The sequence below is a fragment of the Xyrauchen texanus genome, chromosome 24, assembly GCF_025860055.1.
Source record: "Xyrauchen texanus isolate HMW12.3.18 chromosome 24, RBS_HiC_50CHRs, whole genome shotgun sequence".
NCBI classification, from domain to species: Eukaryota; Metazoa; Chordata; class Actinopteri; order Cypriniformes; family Catostomidae; genus Xyrauchen; species Xyrauchen texanus.
This window is the reverse complement of record NC_068299.1, coordinates 26,369,012-26,392,793: the sequence shown is the minus strand read 5'-3', so window position 1 is coordinate 26,392,793 and position 23,782 is coordinate 26,369,012. Positions and strand designations below refer to the sequence as shown.

The 23,782-nt window shown below is 42.5% G+C and overlaps 1 protein-coding gene across 2 annotated transcripts; it reads right to left on the bottom strand.

Annotated features, from left to right (window-relative positions):
- Window positions 1–156: 156 nt before the first annotated feature.
- LOC127618149 (methionine aminopeptidase 1) lies at window positions 157–16,424 on the bottom strand. Of its 2 annotated transcripts, XM_052090435.1 has the most exons (12): window positions 16,287–16,421; window positions 14,947–14,998; window positions 14,533–14,642; window positions 12,787–12,847; window positions 10,867–10,890; window positions 9,622–9,713; window positions 7,516–7,599; window positions 6,524–6,662; window positions 6,061–6,192; window positions 5,681–5,824; window positions 2,767–2,832; window positions 157–1,561 (listed from the first exon to the last, which is right to left on the bottom strand). In XM_052090435.1, the coding sequence occupies exons 1-12, from the start codon at window positions 16,398–16,400 to the stop codon at window positions 1,395–1,397; spliced, it is 1,185 nt and encodes a 394-aa protein (XP_051946395.1). In that variant the 5' UTR covers window positions 16,401–16,421; the 3' UTR covers window positions 157–1,394. The 2 variants fall into 2 exon arrangements, with proteins under 2 accessions (XP_051946395.1, XP_051946396.1); XM_052090436.1 differs by lacking the exon at window positions 10,867–10,890 and having other exon boundaries at window positions 160–1,561; window positions 16,287–16,424.
- Window positions 16,425–23,782: the final 7,358 nt, after the last annotated feature.

Genomic DNA, 23,782 nt, shown 5'->3' with positions numbered 1-23,782 from the left:
AATTGTATAATAGTTCACCATTGTTCCTTGGAACAAAACTACAACGTGTTAGTTTCATGTCTCTTGTAGCACTCTGCCATCTTTTTCTTTGCACATAATAAAATATTTTAAACCTATATGAATGCATCATCTCCATTTAAAAAGCTATTTGGTAAGTATCAATGTAATAAGCAGGATAATGGACAGTCAGCAAGTCTATGTTTAAATACATGCTACACTTAAAAAAAAAAGACTAAGATTCAGAATAAAGGAGAAAATATACTTTTATTCTGCTTGAATACTGAGACACTGAAATTGATTTCATAAGATGCATCAAACAGACAGAGCATCAATGACACAAGGCCTGCATCTGTTTTTCAGACTTGACCAAGGAGGATTGCATTGGGAGGATCAGAAAGACCCTTCACAAAACAGAAAATAGCTACAGTATACAATAGTATTTAAACTAATTGTTCTACTAGGTGTTCATAGATACGTGTTCAAACAAGATTTATTTAAAGGGACAATTCACCCCAAAATTTTACTAACCTCTTGTTCCAAACCATATGACTATATTTCAATGGAACACAAAAGCAAATTTTCGGCAGAATGTTAAGTATGTTAGCCACAGTCATCATTGACTTTCATAAAATATTTTTCCAAACAATGAAAGTGAAGGGTGACTGAGGCTAACAATTCTGCTTTACATGTCATTTTGTGTTCCATGGAAGAATGTTGTATGTTTTGGACATACAAGGTGAGGCGAGTACATATTAACAGCATTTTAATGTTTGGGTGAACTATACCATTTAGTGGACCTTATGAACGCTCGTAGAACGTCATGAAAAACATTTTTACAATGTTTAATAATGTTATGAGGCACTCTTTCAACTGTGAAGAGTTTTCATATATCAATCATGTTTTGATACAATTTTGAGAGCCTCCACAGTGTTTTATCACACACACCCTAATACTTGTGGCATTTCGAACCTGCACCGATGGCTTACAAAAAAACAAAACAATAAACAGTAAACTGGAACAAGCCAGTCATACAAATGCACTGAAGCAGACTGAGACAGCAGACTTCACACAGCTGGCACTCTCAAGCACACACACATGAAACGACTCACACAGATTATCTCTTCCTCCCATGTAGACAGAGTGTGGTGGCACTGTAACCAGGTTTAAGGCCAGTGCCTTTCAGTTTTCTCAGATCCAAGCTGATTAATGTGACTATCCAGTGACACATTCAGAAGTTAACAAATCTCCACCTCCTGCCTAAATCCACTGACACGGCCACTTGGCCAATCATCTCCTGCCCAACAGAGAACCACAGTGTGATTGGCTGATCTGTGATATGGAGCGGAGCTGTTGTACCCTCCACTGCAGAACAGGGCTAATATAACCCCACCATTTTACATTTGGGACAGGAAGTGAGCACGTCCATTTTCCTCAAGGCGACGTGTGAGAATTTCACAGCCGGTCTCCGTCACAAGGAGTGTGTGCTCAAACTGGGCCGAGCGTTTACCATCACGAGTGACTGCTGTCCAACCATCCGGCCACGTTTCGTCCTGCCAGCCACCTGCACAGAGCACAAACTTTTAAACATCCTTCTTATTTTAAATTTTGATACTTAGTTAAATATATTTAGTTAATTAACAAGAATAAACAAAAAAATATGGCGACTTTCTGTTAATGGACTATTCTTGGTTCCATACAAATTAAACTCGACAGCATTTGTGGTTAAATATTGATTACCAAAAAACAAAACAGTAACATTTGACTTATTCCCCCATTTCTTAAAAAAAAAAAGAAAAAAAAACTTTTAAGGTTACAGTGAGGCAGTTACAATGGAAGTGATTGGGGCCAATTTTTGAAGGATTTAAAAGCAGCACATAATTTTTTTACAGCACTTTACCTGAATTCTTCTGTTAAAAATTATGTATTATTTGAGCTTTAAAGTCATTTCAAAGTCTTTCTAGCAAGTCAGTCTACGGTCGGACATCTTTGGAACACTCTCGGTAGGAATATTTCCAGTCATGCAAGTGCAGCTCCTATATACTTGAATAGGGGAACACCAAAATCTAAAAAAGGATGATCAAGATTACGATCAAAAAACATTTCAAATCAGCAATAAAATGTGATAATACTGGAATCATAAACTGTGCTTCTTTACCTCATATTACGCTCAAACACGCAATTTTCTGGCTTGTCTAGCTAATACACGTGCGTTAGCGAGGTGATTGACAGGTGTTGTCTGTATCTAAAAGGTGATTGGCTGTTTTTACCTGTCAGGTGATACTTCATTTCTACATCCGTTGTGCGCTAGAGCTTCTTGGTAGGGTGTTCATATTTCTCCCGTTCATTTAAACAGAAGTGGCCCATCTCTGCTAAATTGTCTCTGGTTGTTTCAATTGTCATTAACTGGGATGACAGTGGTTACAGGGTTTACGGTATGTCCTCATGACAAAAAAGTTATAAAATTGGATATAACTTTACACATAAAAGGTTAGTAATTGATTTTATCACACTAAAATCCTGTTAACATACATATTGTATTTGTTTTGTGGTTATACTTTTAAAAAAGTGAGTATTTTAAAGTTTACTGATTGGCCCCATTCACTTCCGTTGTAAGGATCTAACTGGAAACAAGTTTAGTGGGGGGTTAAAGAAAAGTCTAAATTACTTTTTGCTGTAATCAACATAATGCCACAAAAGCTGTTGATTGAGCTAAATTTGTATTGAACCTGTAATATTCCTTTTACAATTAAAGAAATTTGTATTTACCTTCACAGATCATGGGCTCAATTGTAAACACATGGCCAGGCTTCATCACTCCTACCGCTTTGTTCTCTGTTAAAATACATATAAAATATTCACTTCTACCCTGAGGGCAGTATATGCGACGTTCACACTGAATGCATTTTGTGTCCAATCTTAAATAGTTTTCTGTGTAAACATGTGTTAAGGCCAAGGTATACATTGCCTTTGCGAGTATACTTTTCTAGTTGATCACAAGATGGCGCCACAGACAGCCGCCTCGGTGTGTGTGCGCGTTGTTTTGTTTTGTGTTTTTTGTGTCGGTACCGGGAGCTCTTTCACCAGAGATGAGCTCATGAACATAAGGGGTACAACTACAGAGGACTTATTTCCTACTTTTTTTCTCCCTACACTGGAAATTTTGGACATTCTGGTCAAAGGTGCGCTCACCTTTGTTCATGCAGTGAAACGCCGAAGGAAAGGAAAACGGGCTGGTGCGTTCACTGCCCAACAAACTGGAGGAATTACAACTGCTGTTGGGGAAAAACAGGGACTTTTCTTCATCTACTGTTTTGTGCTTCATGGAGACGTGGCTTTGTGGTTTAATACCGGACTCTGTGCTGCAGCTGGCAGGCTTCCAAATTTACAGAGCGGACAGAGACACGGAACTTTCCGGCAAAACTAAAGGTGGAGGAATCTGTTTTTACATCAACAGTGGTTGGTGCAACGATGTGACAGTAATCCAGCAGCACTGTTCTCCTGACCTGGAATCTTTCTCCATAAACTGTCTTTTTATTCACCCCGTGAGTTTGCGTCATTCATTCTGGTCGGTGTTTACATTCCGCCGCTGGCCAACGTGCAGGTCGCACAGCGCATGCTTGCTGACCAGATACGTTGTATGGAGCAGACCAACCCGGACTCTTTAGTTATTGTCCTTAGTGACTTTCACAAAGGAAACCTCACTCATAAACTCCCTAAATTCAGACAGTTTATTAAATGCCCGACCAGAGAGGAGAACATTCTGGATCACTGTTACACCACAGTCAGGAATGCTTACCATGCTGTCCCCCGTGCTGCACTGGGAAACTCTGACCACATCATGGTCCACCTGATTCCTGCGTACAGGCAGAAACTAAAGCTCTGCAAACCTGTAGTGAGGACATCAAGGAAGTGGACCAGTGAGGCTGAGGAGTATCTCCAGACATATTTTGACACTACTGACTGGGATGTGTTCAAGACTGCTACAAACAGTCTGGATGAGTACACAGAGGCTGTGACGTCATATATCAGCTTCTTTGAGGACTGCTGTATTCCATCACGCACCAGGGTGAGTTACTTCAATGACAAACCCTGGTTTACAGACAAACTCAGAAGGTTAAGGTTTGATAAGGAAGAGGCCTTCAGGAGTAGGGACAAAGGCAGATTTAAAGAGGCGAAGTACAAGTTTAGCAAGGCGGTGAAAGAGGCTAAACAACGGTACTTTTGAGAAGCTCCAACACCAGCTCTCAGCCAACGACTCTGCATCTGTCTGGAAAGGGCTTAGGCAGATCACCAAATACAAGCCTAAAGCCCCCCAGGCCATCAACTAACGACGCCTAGCCAACGACCTGAAAGTGTTCTACTGCCGCTTTGAAAGACAAAGGGACAGTCCTGAAACCATCCCCCATGACACCTCCCAACAGCTCCAGCCACAGTGCATCACCTCCAACTCCCCCACCTCAGCAGGGGCCTGGGCACCCCCACCAATGCCCACCTTAAAGGTAGCTTTTTCTGATACCAACCACGAACAAATAGGAACGTGTTCGACACATGTGCACTACAACTGCTTTGTGACACTCTTTTAGTACGGTCAATGGTCAGCACATGCGCAGATGACGCGCACAGCCGAAGACCGCATGGTTGTGCTGATGACGCAATTTGCGTCACTCATACTGTGACCAGAGCATTCCGCAACCATGCGTTCAGACCAGAGGCGGCGAGAGCTTAAAACTTCGCTCTGGCTGCCCTGCCAACAACGCTATCAAAGATTCGTGGACGCTCTGATGTAGTTGAAATAGGTGGCAATGTTTGTTCTGAATGCTTGGTTTTGTAAATTATATTTAAAGGGGCCGCAAAACATCCAGACATGTCGACCGGTATCTTTTTGCCAACATATAACATGAAACCTTATATTACCATATAATATTATATAAACCATAATATCCACTTCATCAACTCAACTGGCACACCAACAATTTCAGACACCTTTGTCCACGCATCGTTTTTTAAATTTTTTATAAATTTATATCCATGTAAGAAAACAGGGACAGATCATATATTATGTGAAAACCCGCCACGGCAATAATCAGTTTCTCCTCCATTTTGTCTTCGGAACTAATGTTTGGTACGAACCAAAGTTTACACTGTTGTGTTCTCTAGACTTCGCTAGAGCGGAGCAATTCTATATTCGAATAGGTTGCCGCCAAACCGCGTCAAAGCTCATTACCATAATGTTGCTTACACTTGAATTTTCCTCTGAAGCCCACACCGCTCAATACGCGCCACCCACGGCTGCGCCGCTACTCGCCGTTGAAAACCGCTGACTGCCATAGAAAATTAATGACTTCCGGTCGATTTGACACTCTCGACGCCTGAACGCACCATTAGACGGACACCTTTGACTCATATGCTGCATCTATTTTTTTTTTAAGTGAGTGTTAATTAAGGATGAACGGCGTTATACTGTAAATTTAAATCCTAACCAAGTGCGATGTGAGGTGATTAAAAATATTCCATGTAAACAAGTTGTTATAACTGAACATTAAACATCAAATATGTTGTGATTGAGTCAAGTCACGCTGCAGTTTTGAGTGTGTGCAATCTCTACAGGTCTGAATGCATCACAGCGTACAGTGCAAGTATTGTTCAGACTGTGTGACATGACGAGTGTATAAATACTCACTAGCATAATGCGGTACGTTGGGTGCAGTATGGAACAGTTTGTGAATGCCATGGCCACAGTAACTCCGTACCACAGAGAATCCATTAGCCTGGGCATGTTTTTGGATGATGTTTCCAAGCTCACGATACCGAATACCAGGCTTCACTAGAAAGAAGACAGCAACAAGCCTTCTTAGACCACAAGGCAACACAGACATTTAATTGTGAAAGTCTGCATTCTAAAGGTCATTCTAAAAAGGTTGATCTACAGGAAGTGTACTTTACGTTAGATAAGCACATTGTACACCCATACTACCTAGCTCAAAATGTAAAATTCATAAAAAAAAAAAGGTGTTTTCCAGTTTTGAAAGAATGTAAAAATCCTGTTGAATTGTTTCTCACCAGAGTCGATGGCTTGCATAAGACATTCATAAGTAGTCTGAACCAATCTCTTGGCTCCCTCATCCACCTCACCCACAAAAAAGGTTTCATTCAGATCTCCATGGTAACCATTGTGGTAAACCGTAATGTCAACTGCAGGGAAAAATAATATATGATTAATCAAGTGATCGTGTAAAAATAAGTTCATTTATTTCAGTCTGAATGTTTGCTTCTGCATATGTTATCACTTCACTGAATCCATTACTGTCGATTTTCACAGAATTGCAAATCCTCTCACTGCATATTAATTGATTAAATCTGTATAACTTTACGATCCTTTCAGCTACTGATAAGAGTGTAGCACATTCAGCTCTGTTTAACATACATGTATGCCTCTTTAATAAATCACTTTGGATTGCAAAAAGAAGTTCTTCACTTGAACCTGTGCAAGGACTACTTTGTGCGTGTACATGCTGATACGTACTGTTAAGTATGTCCCCTTCCTGCAGGGGACGTCGGTCAGGTATTCCGTGACAGATGACTTCATTTACGGAGGTGCAGCAGGACTTGGGGAAGTTGTAGTAGTTCAGAGGTGATGGGTAGCAAGTCCTAGCTGTACATGCCTTCACCAGTCAACAGGATTAATACACATTAGGCAAAACTAGAACATTTTTCATAATGTATGGCAATAGCCTATTAGACTCCAGTTAAATCGAAAATAGAAATATGATAGGTGTGGGTGAGTAACATATCAATATTTAGGTTCTTTTTTACTATTAATGTCCACTTTCGCTTTCACATTCTTCTTTTGTTTTTGGCGATTCACATTCTTTGTGCATATCGCCATCTGTACAGGGCTGGTCAAAGGTGGGGATTTATAGTAAAACGAAAGTGCTTAAATATTGATTTGTTTCTAAACCACACCTATTATATCACTTCTGAAGACATGAATTTAACCACTGGAGTCGTATGGACAAGGGCTATTTTTTATGCTGAATTTATGTCCTTTTGAGCTTAAAAGTTCTGGTCACCATTCACTTGCATTGTAAGGGCCTACACAGCTAAAATATTCTTCTAAATATTTTTTTTTGTGTGAAAATTCCTTTAATAAGTAGTACAGAGACAACTTCTATGAGCAAGACTTTAGTTGGTTGACTTTCCTTAAAATTGTAAACACTGTGGCTATGTGGTGCAATAAAAAAACATTGCTCTGTTTATTTGAGCATCTCGACCAGCCCAACACAGCAATATTTGCTCAACCAATGGCGCAAGATTGGGTCAGGGGTATCTGTTTGTCAGACCAATGACAGATGGGGAGTGTTTGGGAAACCTGACCAGCCATTAAAAACAGGCTACAGAAAGTACACATTTCACCTTTAAACTTTCTGCATTAGTCAGAATACTTTATATATATTTTTTATTTTTTATTATTTTTATTATTATTTTTTAAAGTAAAAGAAGATTGTGAAGTTTTACCAAATGCACCGCATGGTCGATCTCCTCTGTTGTCACTCCAGGCTTCACCATCATTGCACCGATGTCAAGTACTTCTCGAGCCAGCTGGAAGATGGCAAACCATTATCTTTATATTCAACAATACACACCAACTCTTCTGTGCTTCTGCTCATGATAGACTGACAGAACAGGAAAGCTGATCTAAGACAATCTACACACCTTAGATCAGCTTTCCTGTTCTGTCAAAGACAATCTACACACCTTTGATTTACAATTACTGGATTTATGTCTTTACAGAATGATAATATGCATCGAGCAACAATAGATGAGATTCAGCTATACTTCTTATACCAAGGTAGCTTTATCAGTTGGTAGAATTGCTTTATGTAAGATGCAGAAATGTGGAGAGATGTGAAAAAAAAATACAGAGTGGGCTACATCCCAAACAAGTCAATTATCGTATTAGAAAGAGAGAAAAAAAAAAAAAAACAACACACACACACACGGCCAAGAGTTTGGAATAATGTACAGATTTTGCTGTTTTGGAAGGAAATTGGTACTTCAATTCACCAAAGTGGCATTCAACTGATCACAATGTATAGTCAGGACATTACTGATGTAAAAAACAGCAGCATCACTATTTGAAAAAAGTATTTTTTGATCAAATCTATAAAGGCCCCATTTCCAGCAGCCATCACCTCCAACAAATCCTTGAGCAATCATGCTAAATTGCTAATTTGGTACAAGAAAATCACTTGCCATTATATCAAACACAGTTGAAAGCTATTTGTTTTGTTAAATTAAGCTTAACATTGTCTTTGTGTTTGTTTTTGAGTTGCCACAGTATGCAATAACTGGCACATCTTTAGGTCAATATTAGTTACATTTAAAAATAGAAACAGCTTTCTCTAGAAACACATCAGTCAATCATTGTTTTGAGGAATGAAGGCTACAATGCTTGAAATTACACTACAGTCTTCAAAGACAAAGGACAACTGGCTCTAACAAGGACAGAAAGAGATGTGGATGTACAACTAAACAAGAGGATAAGTACATCAGAGTCTCTAGTTTGAGAAATAGACGCACGCCTCTCACATGTCCTCAGTTGATAGCTTCATTGAATTCTACCCAGCACAACACCAGTTTCATGTACAACAGTAAAGAGAAGACTCAGGAGTGCAAGCCTTATGGGAAGAATTGCAAAGAAAAAGCCACTTTTGAAACAGAAAAACAAAAAGAAAATGTTAGAGTGGGCAAAGAAACACAGACATTGGACAACAGATAATAGGTAAAGAGTGTTATGGATCTTAACCCCATTGAGCTTTTTTGGGATCAGCTAGACTGTAAGGTGCATGATTAGTGCCCGAAAAGACAGCCACATCTATGGGCAAGTGCTACAGGAAGTGTGGGGTGAAATGTCACCCGAGTAGCTGGACAAACTGACAGCTAGAATGCCAAAGATCTGCAAAGCTGTCATTGCTGCACATTGAGGATTTTTTGACGAGATCTCTTTGAAGTAGTTCATTTTTTTCTAATTGTACATTTTCACGTTATTAATGTCCTGACTATACATTGTGATCAGTTGATTGTTTCCGACAGGATTTTGTGAGATCGTGCAGGGTGGACCATAGGCCCTCTAGGGGTGTCCGTGGGCATACTCCCCCAGAAGAATTTTTTTTTATATTTTAAAGTTAATCTGGTGAACTTTGTGAGAAAAATTAAGAGGCTAGATCTATGAAGAACTTTATAATGCTAATATAACTTTACTAATACTTTGCCGAAGCGACGGCGCAAAACACAATTTTAATCTTTTACATTATTATTAGAAGTGTAAAAATATTTTTGGTTCATTATGAAACTGTGGCGGGACATTTCCAATCAAAAATAACTATATTGTGATATATATACACTGGTACCATGATATAAAATTACCCGTACTGCAATATAAGATTTTCCATCTAGTTCATCAATTATATGGATACTTGCTGTGTATTATTCGATTATTTTGATACTGTCCCTGACAAAACACCTATTTGTCAAAAGAAACATTTAAAACTGTTACACTGCACAGAGAGTTATTATTCTGTGAACAAAGTTATGATTTTAAAATGTATGAATCTGGTTTACCTTGCAGACAACTCTCATCCCCTCAATTTCTTCAGCGTTGAGGATCTTAATCTGAGACGTCCCTTTCATGGTCTGTTCTGACTCAGACATGCCTGTAAACGGTGAATGTACAGTAAAAAATTCACAGATACACATCTTGTCACAAAAGCATCTCACTATCACTCAGATATATAGACTAACTCTGCCTATGGACCTTCACCACAACAGATTCTTAACAGCATAGTCTCCAGTCAGCTAATGACAACAACACAATCACTTCTTAAGTGACACACACACACACACACACAGTCGCTGATCCAGTGAGGTCTATGACAAAACAGTTTGTCAATGGCGTACTCACGAACAGTTCCAGCTAGGGCTGGGCGGTATGACTGTATATATTCTTACAGTAAAATTATTTTCAACTTTGTAGAGATTTCACTATATACTTCATACCATTGTTGATATATTTGCCGGTTAGTAGTGGGCTTAAAACATTTTTTTAAATGTGAATGAGTATAATATTTTGTATAAGATGCATCACTCTTCCCTTATAAGTGGTTTTGTGAGTGAAATACCCTGTTCTTTATTTACATGTATGGCACAAGCATACCATAGAGCACAAATTATGATTAAAACTTGCATAATATTAAGTGCACAAAATAAAGATTATGCATAGTGGATATCTAATAGCTTCTAGATTTAAAAAAATAATAATTACAGAGATGCGGTCTGCGGCATTTGGACACCCCTGCTTTAGGTGTGTAATGTGAAGCGAAGTTGTTTACTACATAATTTATAATGATGTGCGGTCACATATCTAATACTTGCTCATTAAAATTGGAATGTGCTGTCAGAACTATCCATTTTATAATGTGTTTTACTGCTTTTAGACATTATTATCATTCATTTTATATGTTAGCTTCCATTCATTAAGTTCTAAATAAATAGGAATTCAAGAAATTAAGCAGGCTTCCTATCATCTGGAAAAAAAAAAAGAATTTCCATAGAATTTCCAGCAAAAATGAACTTTCAACTATGAATACATTATTTATTCACGTTACTATGATATAAAATTGTGGTAATACCGCCCACCCCTGAGTAACGATATCAGCCATGCAGAAACATACAGTGTCATGCTACGTATTACACAAACACACGCTCACCAAATACACCCACTGTGGAGCAAATGGCTCCCTTGTAATACTGTAAAAACAAGTGTACAGCACCAGCCAGACATATATGGGGAGCGGCGGGACTTCGTACCTGCCAACAACCCAACCTCTGCAGCTACAGAGAGCGAGAGAAGAGCTTCAGACACACACAGCAGCAGCCCAACCCCAAACACACACACACACACACACACACACACACACACACACACACACACACACACACACACACACACACACACACACACACACTAGGGGAAATGGTAACAAATAAAATGACTTCTGGACCATCACACACGCTCTCACAAAGTAGTGTAGTGCTACTGAACATCCATTATATGTACACATACACATAAACAGGGATAGTTTACATTCTTACCCATATGATGTTCTTTCTTCAATGGAACACAAAAGGTGATGTTAGACAGAATGACCACCTCAGTCACCAATCACTTTCATTGCATCTTTTTCCATACAACAAAGTGAATGGTGACTGAGGCTGTCATTCTGCCAGAACTTCTACGAACTATTTTCGTGTTCCATTAAAGAAAGTAGTAAGTCATACAGGTTTGGAAAAACATCAGTGACAAAATATAACAGAATTTTTGTTTTTTAGGGTGAACTATCCCTTTAAGCATATAAAACACACATACGCGCACGCACACACGCACGCACACACACACAAACCATTTGAAGCTTTTTAAAACATTTTAGACCTTTTCGCTATTTTACATTAAAAAGCCAATGACCAGGGACTTGAGGTTGTGCTAATGACAGAGGACCGAGAGGCTGTAACTATAGGAGTCTAATACCAACTAACCATGGACATAATGGTTACTTACGGGAAGACTCTGCTGCATTGATTAATGAGGGACAGAAAAGCATTTACTCGCAGCGTTTCACAAGAGATGCTTCTATACTGTAAGAAAACAAGCCCATGTAGGCTTTAATGTGGGTCCACAGCATTGAGGCTGTGTATGGGATTACAATTTGCTTTTTAAGACGTGTATTGTATTTCAGTGGCTGCATTTACATGCACACCAACAGTCTGATTTTTGCTAATTAACTTAATTACAGTGTTCTTTTTACTTGAGCTCCAACTTATTTGCAGTACTGCCTATAGTGGATTAAAATAGTATGTAACACTGTATGGTGCCATTCAATTCTGTTGCTTATAAATCACAGAAAATATAAAGTAGAGAAGCAATTTTAACACACTAATAAGTAAATAAAAAAATTTCTGTGTTTTCTTTATCAATATAATATGTTGTTCAATTTGTACAAATTCTTCAGTCACGATGTCACACATGCATCAAGGAGATACTAAAATAATGACCCTGTTTACACCTGGTATTAAGATGTGTTTCGGGTGATCCGATCACATGTGGTCAGCGCTAAATACAGGTCTTAATGGGGTCTAAAACTTGATGATGATCGAATAACAGAATGGTACGAAGGTAGTCAACAACGCATGTGACCACATCGTATTTGATGTGTAAACATTAATCCATCCTGTATTTGGGTGAACTATCCTTTAAGACACTGACAGTGATTAGTGATTGATGAATGTCCTCATGAAATCAGAAATCCTCCCTTTGAAATCCAAACACAAGTAGTCACATTAGATGCATTTAAGCGCCCAGGTGCAAACAGCAATGTATCTCGTCTGACCACATGTGATTGGATCACCCGAGACACATCATAATACAAGGTGTAAATGGGGTCAATAAGATATTCTTTTATATAAAATTGTGGTTAACTGGTTAAGCAGATGTGCATTCCATTTTAAAAAAAAAACAATGGGACTTGATGAAGACCATTAGTTTAAATGTATTCCAGTGCCCTGTTGCAAGGGTCAAACTTCACAATGGCTTACTCGACTCAAACAGGGCAGTCTGTTAGAATGGTGCAATGACTACGATAGAGGGCATGGGTCAATAATTTGGGTGCAGAATTTACTACGGTGAACACAGAATGAGGTCCCTTTTGTGTATAAAAGCTTTTGCAATCTTACCCAAAGGATGATCTGCATAGTCTGGCCTCTGAATGTTGCTAGGAACAAGTCGCATTGGTGTCTGAAAACAAATAAGAAATCTTTAAATCCATTAAAATTGTGAAACATGAAAGTGCATTCCCAACCCACTTCATAATGTGATGCATTTCTGTGTGAAACAGGATATTAAAATAAACAAAAACGGAACTGACTGGATCATGAAAAGATGGCATTCCATACGAGAACGTAGCCAGACATGAATGCGAGTGGAGGAATATTATGACAGGTGGTCAGAAGAGAGGGGATGACAAAGAAAGAGGGCTTGGTGATATTAGCCAAAATTGACAGTAGTTTTAGAGACAAGTTATTACATTTAGCGAATACTGCGAAAACAAACATTGTTTTTTTTTCTCAGAGTAAAGTGCGATGAAGATTCATGCAGAATAAGAACATGCATTAAGCAAGAATTTATGGTCAAGCCTAATTTCATACTGACTTTTGAGTGCAGTAATTTGTCTACATGTACACTCACCTAAAGGATTATTAGGAACACCATACTAATACTGTGTTTGACCCCCTTTCGCCTTCAGAACTGCCTTAAATCTACGTGGCATTGATTCAACAAGGTGCTGAAAGCATTCTTTAGAAATGTTGGCCCACATTGATAGGATAGCATCTTGCAGTTGATGGAGATTTGTGGGATGCACATCCAGGGCACGAAGCTCCCGTTCCACCACATCCCAAAGATGCTCTATTGGGTTGAGATCTGGTGACTGTGGGGGCCATTTTAGTACAGTGAACTCATTGTCATGTTCAAGAAACCAATTTGAAATGATTCCAGCTTTGTGACATGGTGCATTATCCTGCTGGAAGTAGCCATCAGAGGATGGGTACATGGTGGCCATAAAGGGATGGACATGGTCAAAAACAATGCTCAGGTAGGCCGTGGCATTTAAACGATGCCCAATTGGCACTAAGGGGCCTAAAGTGTGCCAAGAAAACATCCCCCACACCATTACACCACCACCACCAGCCTGCACAGTGGTAACAAGACATGATGGATCCATGTTCTCATTCTGTTTACGCCAAATTCTGACTCTACCATCTGAATGTCTCAACAGAAATCGAGACTCATCAGACCAGGCAACATTTTTCCAGTCTTCAACGGTCCAATTTTGGTGAGCTCTTGCAAATTGTAGCCTCTTTTTCCTATTTGTAGTGGAGATGAGTGGTACCCGGTGGGGTCTTCTGCTGTTGTAGCCCATCCGCCTCAAGGTTGTGCGTGTTGTGGCTTCACAAATGCTTTGCTGCATACCTCATTGTAACAAGTGGTTATTTCAGGCAAAGTTGCTCTTCTATCAGCTTGAATCAGTCAGCCCATTCTCCTCTGACCTCTAGCATCAACAAGGCATTTTCGCCCACAGGACTGCCGCATACTGGATGTTTTTCCCTTTTCACACCATTCTTTGTAAACCCTAGAAATGGTTGTGCGTGAAAATCCCAGTAACTGAGCAGATTGTGAAATGCTCAGACCGGCCCGTCTGGCACCAACAACCATGCCACGCTCAAAATTGCTTAAATCACCTTTCTTTCCCATTCTGACATTCAGTTTGGAGTTCAGGAGATTGTCTTGACCAGGACCACACCCCTAAATGCATTGAAGCAACTGCCATGTGATTGGTTGATTAGATAATTGCATTAATGAGAAATTGAACAGGTGTTCCTAATAATCCTTTAGGTGAGTGTATGTGTGTGCTCTGTCCTTACCAGTGGATAGTGGGGACGCAGTTTACCAGTGTATCTATACCCAGGCCATGGGTCTGTGTTGATTTCTTTCTCTACACAGTTCTTTTCCTCATCTTTTGTCTTGTCCTCCTCTGCAAAAAAAATTGTTTTATTACTGTGAAGTCAGACCAACAGACCTAGATAATGCGTTTGCAGCTCAGCTTCAACAGCATGTATACATGTTAATCTGACCCCAAATTAGCCTCTGCATTATGTGCATGCTTTTAAAGACAGGTGACATGCAATGTATATTTAGCCCAGCGTATTTGGCGTTCTTCCTTCAAATATTCGATTAAATATTGTGTAAACTTGGACAGATAAAGAGCAAAAACCTGCTGTGGCACGATTATTACTCTGCATGTAAACATACTGAACGAGAGGGAGTAAAACACTTACTTGCTTTTTTGTGGAGCAGTTTGTGGGTGACCCAGCTGCCTTTGAAACATTCCTGAAAACATGCAAGAAACCAAACTGTTAACACCTTTAACATGTCAAAAATCTAAACAATATGGTGCTGTTCAACATACTATGGTTACATGTGCATTGAAGTGTGCACTTTAGCACAACTATTTATATGCATAAATTGTGTTCTTCACTTTTACATGAAAACAAGGCATACAAATCATCTATTCACAAAAATGGCTGAGGAAAATTCTACTGGACAATTAATGTGTTTTCCTTTTTAAATGGCCAATACAGGTACCGATATCTAGAGCAAGGTGACAGATGGCCAACATACTGTAATGCAGATACACGAATACTTCAACTTTATAATAGCAAATAAGTGCACAGTAATTATTTACAGAAAAATAGAAAACGTGCACCATCCAATTTGAACTTATTCAACCAATATTGTCACAAATATTATGCCTATATTCTAAAAACCATATACCAGCTGATAAATTGTACTGTCCATTTAACTATTGGCCTATAACTAGAAAATACTCCATATATTACATTAGGCATCCTAACACTTCTCATAATGTAGTATTACAGTTCTTAATAAATGCACAACTATACATAGTAACAACCGTGTTGCATCTATTAAAGGGAAAGCTTGAATCAAAACGTGGATCATCATCATGTCACCCTTCAGCCTCACATGTCTATAAAGGAGAGCATATCTGCCTTACAACAGGTGCTGGAGGCTGTGTATCAAAATCATAGTGAGCTGCCTACCTAGACAGCATTTTAGAGAAACTATGGGTGTGTAACTCAGAAACACACCCAAAAATGCTGTCTATGCAGGCAGCACCATGTTTTTACACACAGCCTAGGAGTGCCCAGCAGATCATATAAGATCTATGACTGGACATTTATAGTCAAACACCTTGAAGCTCAGCCTCAGCTTAGTTCAAAATATGCCACCTTATTTTCTGATAATTTTAGAAAAGGTTTAAAGAAACAAACTCAGAGATCTTTTGATCTGACAACTGAAATGAACTGAACAGCACGCGGGCCACGCTGAGCTCGGGTCATTTAAAGCACGAGGAACAAGATTTACGTCAGAGAAATAAACATTTCTTTCCATGTTTAAGATGAAACGTCTGAGACAAATCTGTCAAGACTTTAACGAAACAGCTGAGCTTCAGAGTCAGTTTTAAAGTGTCTCTTCGTGATGTCTGACAGCTAACTGGCTAATGATGCAGCGCAGTCCTGTAGGCCAGCAGCGTGACACGCGCTACAAAACCTCATAACTTCGCTTGTTTCTTACAGCACAAGTGTCAGAGCTTCACCTGAGAGCAGAAATATGAGCCTTGAATGCCGAGTTTGATGCAGGTGGGACACTGGAGTTTGGCTTCGCTGCAGCAGCCTTCCGTCTCGCACTCCCGTGTCTCCATCGCCGCCATGCTTCTGTTCCCCTCGGTCAAACTGAGAGTGAGAGAGAGAGAGAGAGAGAGAGAGAGAGAGAGAGCTGCTGCAGTGATCTGAGATCAGAGAGGGAGGGACTCCACCAGTACCTTCGCTTGCAAATGTATATATATATATATATATATATATATATATATATATATATATATATATATATATATATATATTACTATTGGTGGCTACAAGCAGGTGAAATAAACAAATAAATAAACAATTTTGCAGTGATTGTCCCATGATCTCAGATCATTGCAGCAGCAGCAGCTCTGTATGCATACAGTATGGGTATTCCTCAAGTGTCAAGATTGGGTTCACTTCTTTTTTCAGTATATATTAAGAATGATTTACCAAAATGTGGTAGAGAGGCTGTGTGTCAAAGTTATGCAGATTCACGCTAGCGCCATCTTTGATTTTTAAGTGGAATGAAAATTAGGCTGAGAGGGTGTTACCATTTCTTCAATGGCACGACCGGTATAAAGATTTTTTTGTGATTTCCCACAACTCATGTTGTCTGGAGTTCTTTGAATACTGATTTTTTTTAAATCAATGTTTTGTCCGCAGAACGATAACATTTAAAAAAAAAAAAAAAACTTTAAACTGCATTGAAGAGACTGTTAGCCTATCCATCACAGCATCATTGTCATTCCCGCTAGCGTGAATAGGGTCTATAGATCAACAAAGACTCCACCATCTGCAGCAGAAATATTAACAAATGGATTGGTGTGTCTCTGTGGATAAAAAAAAAGCACTCTGAATTGTACGAAAACATCTTCAATGTGTTGGCTTACAAGATGGTGCCGCAGATGGCAGCACCGGCGTGGGGTTCTCCAATACTTTTGTTGTTTTTGTTTGTTTCTCCTGTGCTTAGTAAAAAAAAATTTCCAATCAGTTTTATCAGGGACGAACTGCTGAACATTCGGCAGCACATACCAGACAATCTTTTCCCGGTTTTTGACTAATCGGACGTTATGCTGGACATTTTAGTTGGAGGCGCAGCTGTGTTATTCAAGCACACTATAAGACGCAAGAGAGGGAACGAGCCGGCGCGCTGGTCAAGTTCTGTCAGCGTTGCTTTCGAACAGCACTGCAGAGTATTCATTTAGCGAATCTCCCATCTATTCCTCACAAACAGACGAACTACATCTCACCGTACAAACAAGGACTTTTCAAACTCTGCTGCCTTGTGCTTCACAGAAACCTGGCTGAGCGAAACCATTCTGGGCTTGCAGAGCAGATCGCATTGCGGAGTAAACGGTGCAAATGAGAGGCAGTGGAACATGCTTTTACATCAATGAAAGTTGGTGTACAGATGTAACAACGTTAAAGATGATGTATCCTAATTTGGACGTGCTCTTTAACAACCATAAGCCTTTCTACTCTCTGCGGGAGTTTTTATAGTTTATTCTGGTGATTATATCCCGCAACTCACGTACATGAATGCAGCGCTGCAAAAGCTGGCTGATCAGATCACAGACAACAATAACCGGACTCACTTATTCTTATTCTCCGATTTTAACAAAGCCAACCTCACCCATGAACTGCCAAAATACAAGACTGCACATTACATGCCACACCAGAGACAGAAATATACTGGATCACTGCTACACAACATTAAAGGATGCATATCGTTTTATCCCTAGAGCAGCTTTGGGACTCTCTGATGTCTGTCTGGTTCATCTTCTTCCGACCTACAGGGAGAAACTAATATCAGCTAAATCTGGCGGGGGTTCACATGACGCCATGCAAGGATCGGACATGTGAACGGCGAGCTCTGCGCACTTTGCTAGTTTTAACACTTTTAATGACATAAACCAGTGAGATTCGATACACTCTTTTCCATGACTGTTCTAGGAGGACAATATGTTAAATAATTAAAAATCCCCAGGCTCTGGAGACATTAAAAGACACTTACGTGCTCAAGCTGACCCCCCGAGCAGGCCACGAACCTGGGATTTGATTTACTCAGGGAAGTGCAGGAAATGCAGCGAGAGATGCTGAATATGTCGGCAATGTTGACGAAGGTCGTTGCTGACTTGGAGGATCTTGCTGTGATACTTCGATCGATCACTGCCATGGAGGCGAAGTTCACTGAGGTGTTACAAGAGAGGGGGATGTCGAGAAACGGATAGATTATTTGAAGTCATCGGAGAGGGAATGATCTGCTAATCCGCTAGCGACTAAGGTGGATTTGGAGTGTCTCTGGGAGAAGTTGGAGGACATGGAGAACTGTAGCCGGCGGAATAACATCCGAATCATCTGAATTCCTGAGGGCGAAGAGGGACAGGATATGGAGAAATTCCTGGATGGGCCTTTTCTGAATCTGCTCGACATAGCAGGCCATAAGCTGGAAATCGAGCAAGCATACTGGGTTCCTGCTTGGCAATCCGGAGAGGGAGACAGGCCCCTATTAATTCTGGCCAAATTTCTGAGATCATCCAATAAAGATCTTGTGTTACACGAGGCAAGGAGTAAAGGAAGGCTTATTTGGAAGAACCACAGCCTTTTCTTGTTCCCAGACTTTGTGAATTCAACAAGAGAGAAATGTGATCGATTCAAGGAATGCAAGAAACTTTTACATCAACAGAAGATCACTTTTGCACTGATATTCCTGGCCAAATTGAGAACAGATGCTAAGGATGGCCATAAAACATTCACATGCCCACAGCAAGCGATGACCTTCATAAAGTCAATGGAGTGAGTAAGTCATCTTGTTGTACTCACGTTGCAGCTGAGTGGACCGGCTCACTGAACATTCGCTTGACTGTTTGAAGAATCTGAGCGCTTTTTTTGTGCTGGTTCAGTCTATCGGCTGGAGTTCATTTTGTAGACTAACACCTTCAGGACAGTTTTTTTGGATGAATCTACATGCTCTTTGTGCTTAATCCGCCTATTGGCTAGAGTTTGTTTTGTGGAGTATTTCTTGCAAAGTCAATGGAGTGATTATGTCATTTTCTAGCACTCATGTTGCAGTCAATTGGACTGGCTCACTGAACATTTGCTTGACTGTTTAAGAAATCTGTGTGTGGAACGCTCTCGCTCTGAGAGAGGGAAAACACAGGAAAACTTCTTCAGGTAACAGGGTTTTTATTCTTTTTACAGGGTACACAATGATGTCTTTCGTGGGAACACTGGGTTCCCTTGTCATTCTCTCTCTTCCCGAGGCTCTGTCGCTGCTGCTCTTTTATGCCGCTCTCCCCTTGCTTACTGAAATTAGACAAAGGTGTTAGACATAATTTAGCTCAGGTGTAAGCGCCCTTACCGCTTTTCTCTCCCGGACGGACGCTTGACCACGCCCCCGCTGCCACATACCCCCACCGCCCGACTCAGGCCGGGGCGTCATCCGGCCTGCCTACCACTCCCCCATTTCTGGAGAGGAAGTCAGCGGAAGCCATCTGCACCCCCGGGCTGTGGACCACCTTGAACTTAAAAGGCTGGAGGGCCAGATACCAACGGGTGATCCGGGCGTTAGTATCCTTCATGCGGTGAAGCCACTGGAGTGGGGCGTGATCCGAGCAGAGGGTGAAGGCCCGCCCCAGCAGGTAGTATCGGAGCGTGAGGACCGCCCACTTGATGGCCAGACATTCCTTCTCTACGGTGCTGTACTTGGTCTCCCTCAAGGAGAGCTTCCGGCTGATGTACAGCACCGGGCGCTCCTCCCCCTCCACCACCTGTGAGAGTACGGCCCCCAGCCCTCTGTCTGAAGCGTCCGTGTGCAATACAAAATGGAGAGAGAAGTCAGGTGCATGCAGAAGCGGCCCCCCACAAAGTGCAGCTTTAATCTGTATAAACGCCTGTTGGCACTGCTCCGACCATTGGACCGGATCTGGAGCCCCCTTTTTAGTGAGGTCAGTCAGCGGGCTGGTGACATCCGAATAATTAGGCACAAACCTCCTATAATAGCCAGCCAGCCCCAGGAACTGCCTCACCCCCTTTTTGGTCTTGGGTCTAGGGCAAGTCACAATCGCCGCGGTTTTGTCAATTTGGGGATGCACCTGGCCATGACCCAAGTGGAACCCCAGATACCGTACCTCCACACGCCCAATCGCGCACTTCTTAGGATTTGCTGTGAGCCCCGCCCGCTGCAGCGATCTCAGGACGGCCCTCAGATGTTGCATGTGCCGCTGCCAGTCATTGCTATAAATGATGATATCATCTAAATAGGCAGCGGCATACGCGGTGTGAGGTCTGAGGATCCTATCCATGAGACACTGAAATGTGCCTGGTGCTCCAAACAAACCGAAAGGAAGCGTCACAAATTGGTGTAATCCAAACGGCGTGGTGAAGGCAGTTTTCTCACGGGACATTGGTGTCAAGGGGATCTGCCAATAACCCTTTGTTAAATCCAAGGTTGAATAAAAACGAGCAGTACCTAACCGATCGAGCAGTTCATCAACACGGGGCATTGGTTACGCGTCAAATTTAGTCACCGCATTGACTTTTCTGTAATCCACACAGAATCGAACAGACCCATCGCTCTTGGGAACAAGAACCACCGGGCTGGACCAATCACTGTGGGACTCTTCTATTACTCCCAATTCAAGCATTGCATCCAATTCTTCCTGAACTATTTTTTTTTATGTTCCGGTAAGCGATAGGGGCGGCTACGAACCACCACCCCCGGCTCGGTCTCGATGTGGTGCTGTATGAGATCTGTACGGCCCGGCAGGGGAAAACACATTTGCAAATTCTTTTTGTAATTCTGAAACCTCCGCGAGTTGGCGTTTTTGTTTACCTCCGGCCCGAGCTCCGCCCTACCGTGATCTACCGTGGCCAATGTCACAGAGGCCGCTCCTTCCCTCCACAATTTCAGGAGGTTAAGGTGGTAAATTTGATGTGCGCCCCCTCTATCGGTACGTTTAACCTCATAATCGAGTTCACCTACTCGTCGTGTGACCTCAAAGGGTCCTTGCCACTTGGCGAGTAATTTAGAGCTCGATGTTGGGAGCAATACAAGTACCTTATCTCCCGGTGCAAACTCCCTTAGCTGAGTACCCCTGTCATACAGCCGGCGTTGGCGTCCTTGAGCTTGGAGCAGATTCTTCTGTGTTAATTGCCCCAGTGTGTGGAGTTTTGCTCGAAGATCCGGAACATATTGAATTTCATTTTTAATAGTCGAAGGTCCTTCCTCCCATGCTTCGTGGATGACGTCAAGCACCCCGCGCGGGCGCCGCCCATACAGCAGCTCAAACGGGGAAAATCCCGTAGAGGCTTGCGGGACCTCGCGTACTGCAAATAACAGGGGGTCGAGCCATCTATCCCAATTCCTAGCGTCTTCGTGCACAAACTTACGAATCATATTTTTGAGTGTTTTATTAAATCGTTCCACTAGGCCATCCGTCTGTGGATGGTAAACGCTAGTGCGAATCGATTTAATGCCCAACAGTCCGTAAAGCTCACGAAGTGTACGTGACATAAACATCGTGCCCTGATCGGTGAGGATTTCTTTCGGAATCCCCACCCGGGAGATTATTTTGAAGAGTGCCCCTGCAACACTACGTGCTGAGATGTTGCTCAGGGGCACTGCTTCCGGATATCGCATTGCATAATCCACCAGGACTAATACAAAGCGATGTCCGCGTGCTGTCCGTTCTAATGGCCCGATGAGGTCCATTCCAATTCTCTCAAAGGGGACCTCGATCAGTGGAAGGGGGCGCAATGGCGCTTTTGGGGTGGCCGGCGGATTTACCAGCTGACATTCGCGGCACGCCGCACACCACCTGCGGACGTCACCGCCAATGCACGGCCAATAGAAACGGGCTATTAGACGGAGCAGTGTTTTCCTTTCCCCTAGGTGACCTGCCATGGGATTATAATGAGCCGCCTGGAAAACCATTTCCCGGCGGCTCCGTGGAATCAACAATTGTGACACATTCTCTTTTGTTTGAGTGTCCTGCGTCACTCTATATAACCGGTCATTTATAATGGAAAAATAAGGGTATGAAATGGCGATACCCGGCCGGAGTTTTTGACCATCAATTACTCTCACTTGGTCAAAGGCGTGCTTGAGGGTTTCGTCCCGCGACTGCTCCAAAGGGAAGTCCCCCTCCGGGAATTCCCTGAGAGGAGGGGCGATAACCTCGCCCCTTCCCTCGTCATTCTGACTGGAAGCCGTCAAGGACGGCCCCGGCTCCGCCTCCCCTGCCAACGCATCGCACATCGCACACCTCCCTATTTTAGTGCAGGACCCAGCCGCACAAATTCCCCTTAATATTTTCTTAAAGCCCGGCCAATCAGTCCCCAAAATCAGCGGATGAGTGAGGCGGAAATAACCGCAGCCTCCAAGCTATGTTTTTCCCCCGGAATTTTATCAGCAAGGTCACCATAGGATACTTGTGAACATCCCCATGCACACACCTCACCCTCACCAGCTTAGCTGTGCCCAAAGCCCCGGGTTGAACCAAGTGTTGGTGGATGGTGGTCTGATTACACCCTGTATCCAGCAATGCTTGGTAAGTACCCCCCTTGATCCTTACCGGAAACCGGTACGCTCCAGCCCGATCGGGGGCAGTCTGCTGGATATCGGGGACCAGCACCACCGTCCCAACCTCCATCAACGGACACTGATCCCGGAAGTGGCCTGGGTCTCCGCATCTCCAGCAGGCTGGCCCAGGCGCTACGTCTGTACCTGCGGCAGCGGGCGCCCCCACCTGAGGGGGAGAGCGGCTGAAGGTTGGGGAAGGGGAGTGTGTTGCTTCCCATGGCCGGGAAGCTGGTCTCGGGGGGCCTCCCCACCTACGTGGGGCAGGAACGGGACCCGCCATGTGGTCCTCCGCAAGCCGGACGGCTGCCTCCAGCGACACCGGGCGGTGGCACTGGACCCACTCTGCCATTCACCTAGGCAAGCGTTGGCCAAACTGCTCCAGCACCACCTGGTCAATGATTCCCTCGACGTCGCGGTCCCCCACTAGCAGCCACCTCCGGCAGGCATCCCGGAGCCATTGAGCGAAGGCAAACGTCTCATCTGCCTCCCCCATCTTTTGTAATGCGGGCGGGGGCAACAAGGCACGGGGGTCCGGGGTCGTGGCTGCAGCCGGGGCGGCCTCCTGGCTCAGAAGACTCCGGATCGCATGTCGGTCCTCTGCTTGAGCCCGCATGATCTCAAAGAATCAGCGATCCTGGTCCTGCCGGAGCTCAAGCAGGGATTGTTGGTGGCTCTGATGTAATGCAGCGAGGGACTGGAGGACCCCTGCCAACTGGGAGGACTCTACGGGGCGATCACCTTCCATCGTCTCGGGAACGAACAGAGCGGAAAAACAACAACAACAAAAAAAAAAATATATATATATATATATATTGACTCCTGGGTTTCGGTACCAGTGTGGAACGCTCTCGCTCTGAGAGAGGGAAAACACAAGAAAACTTC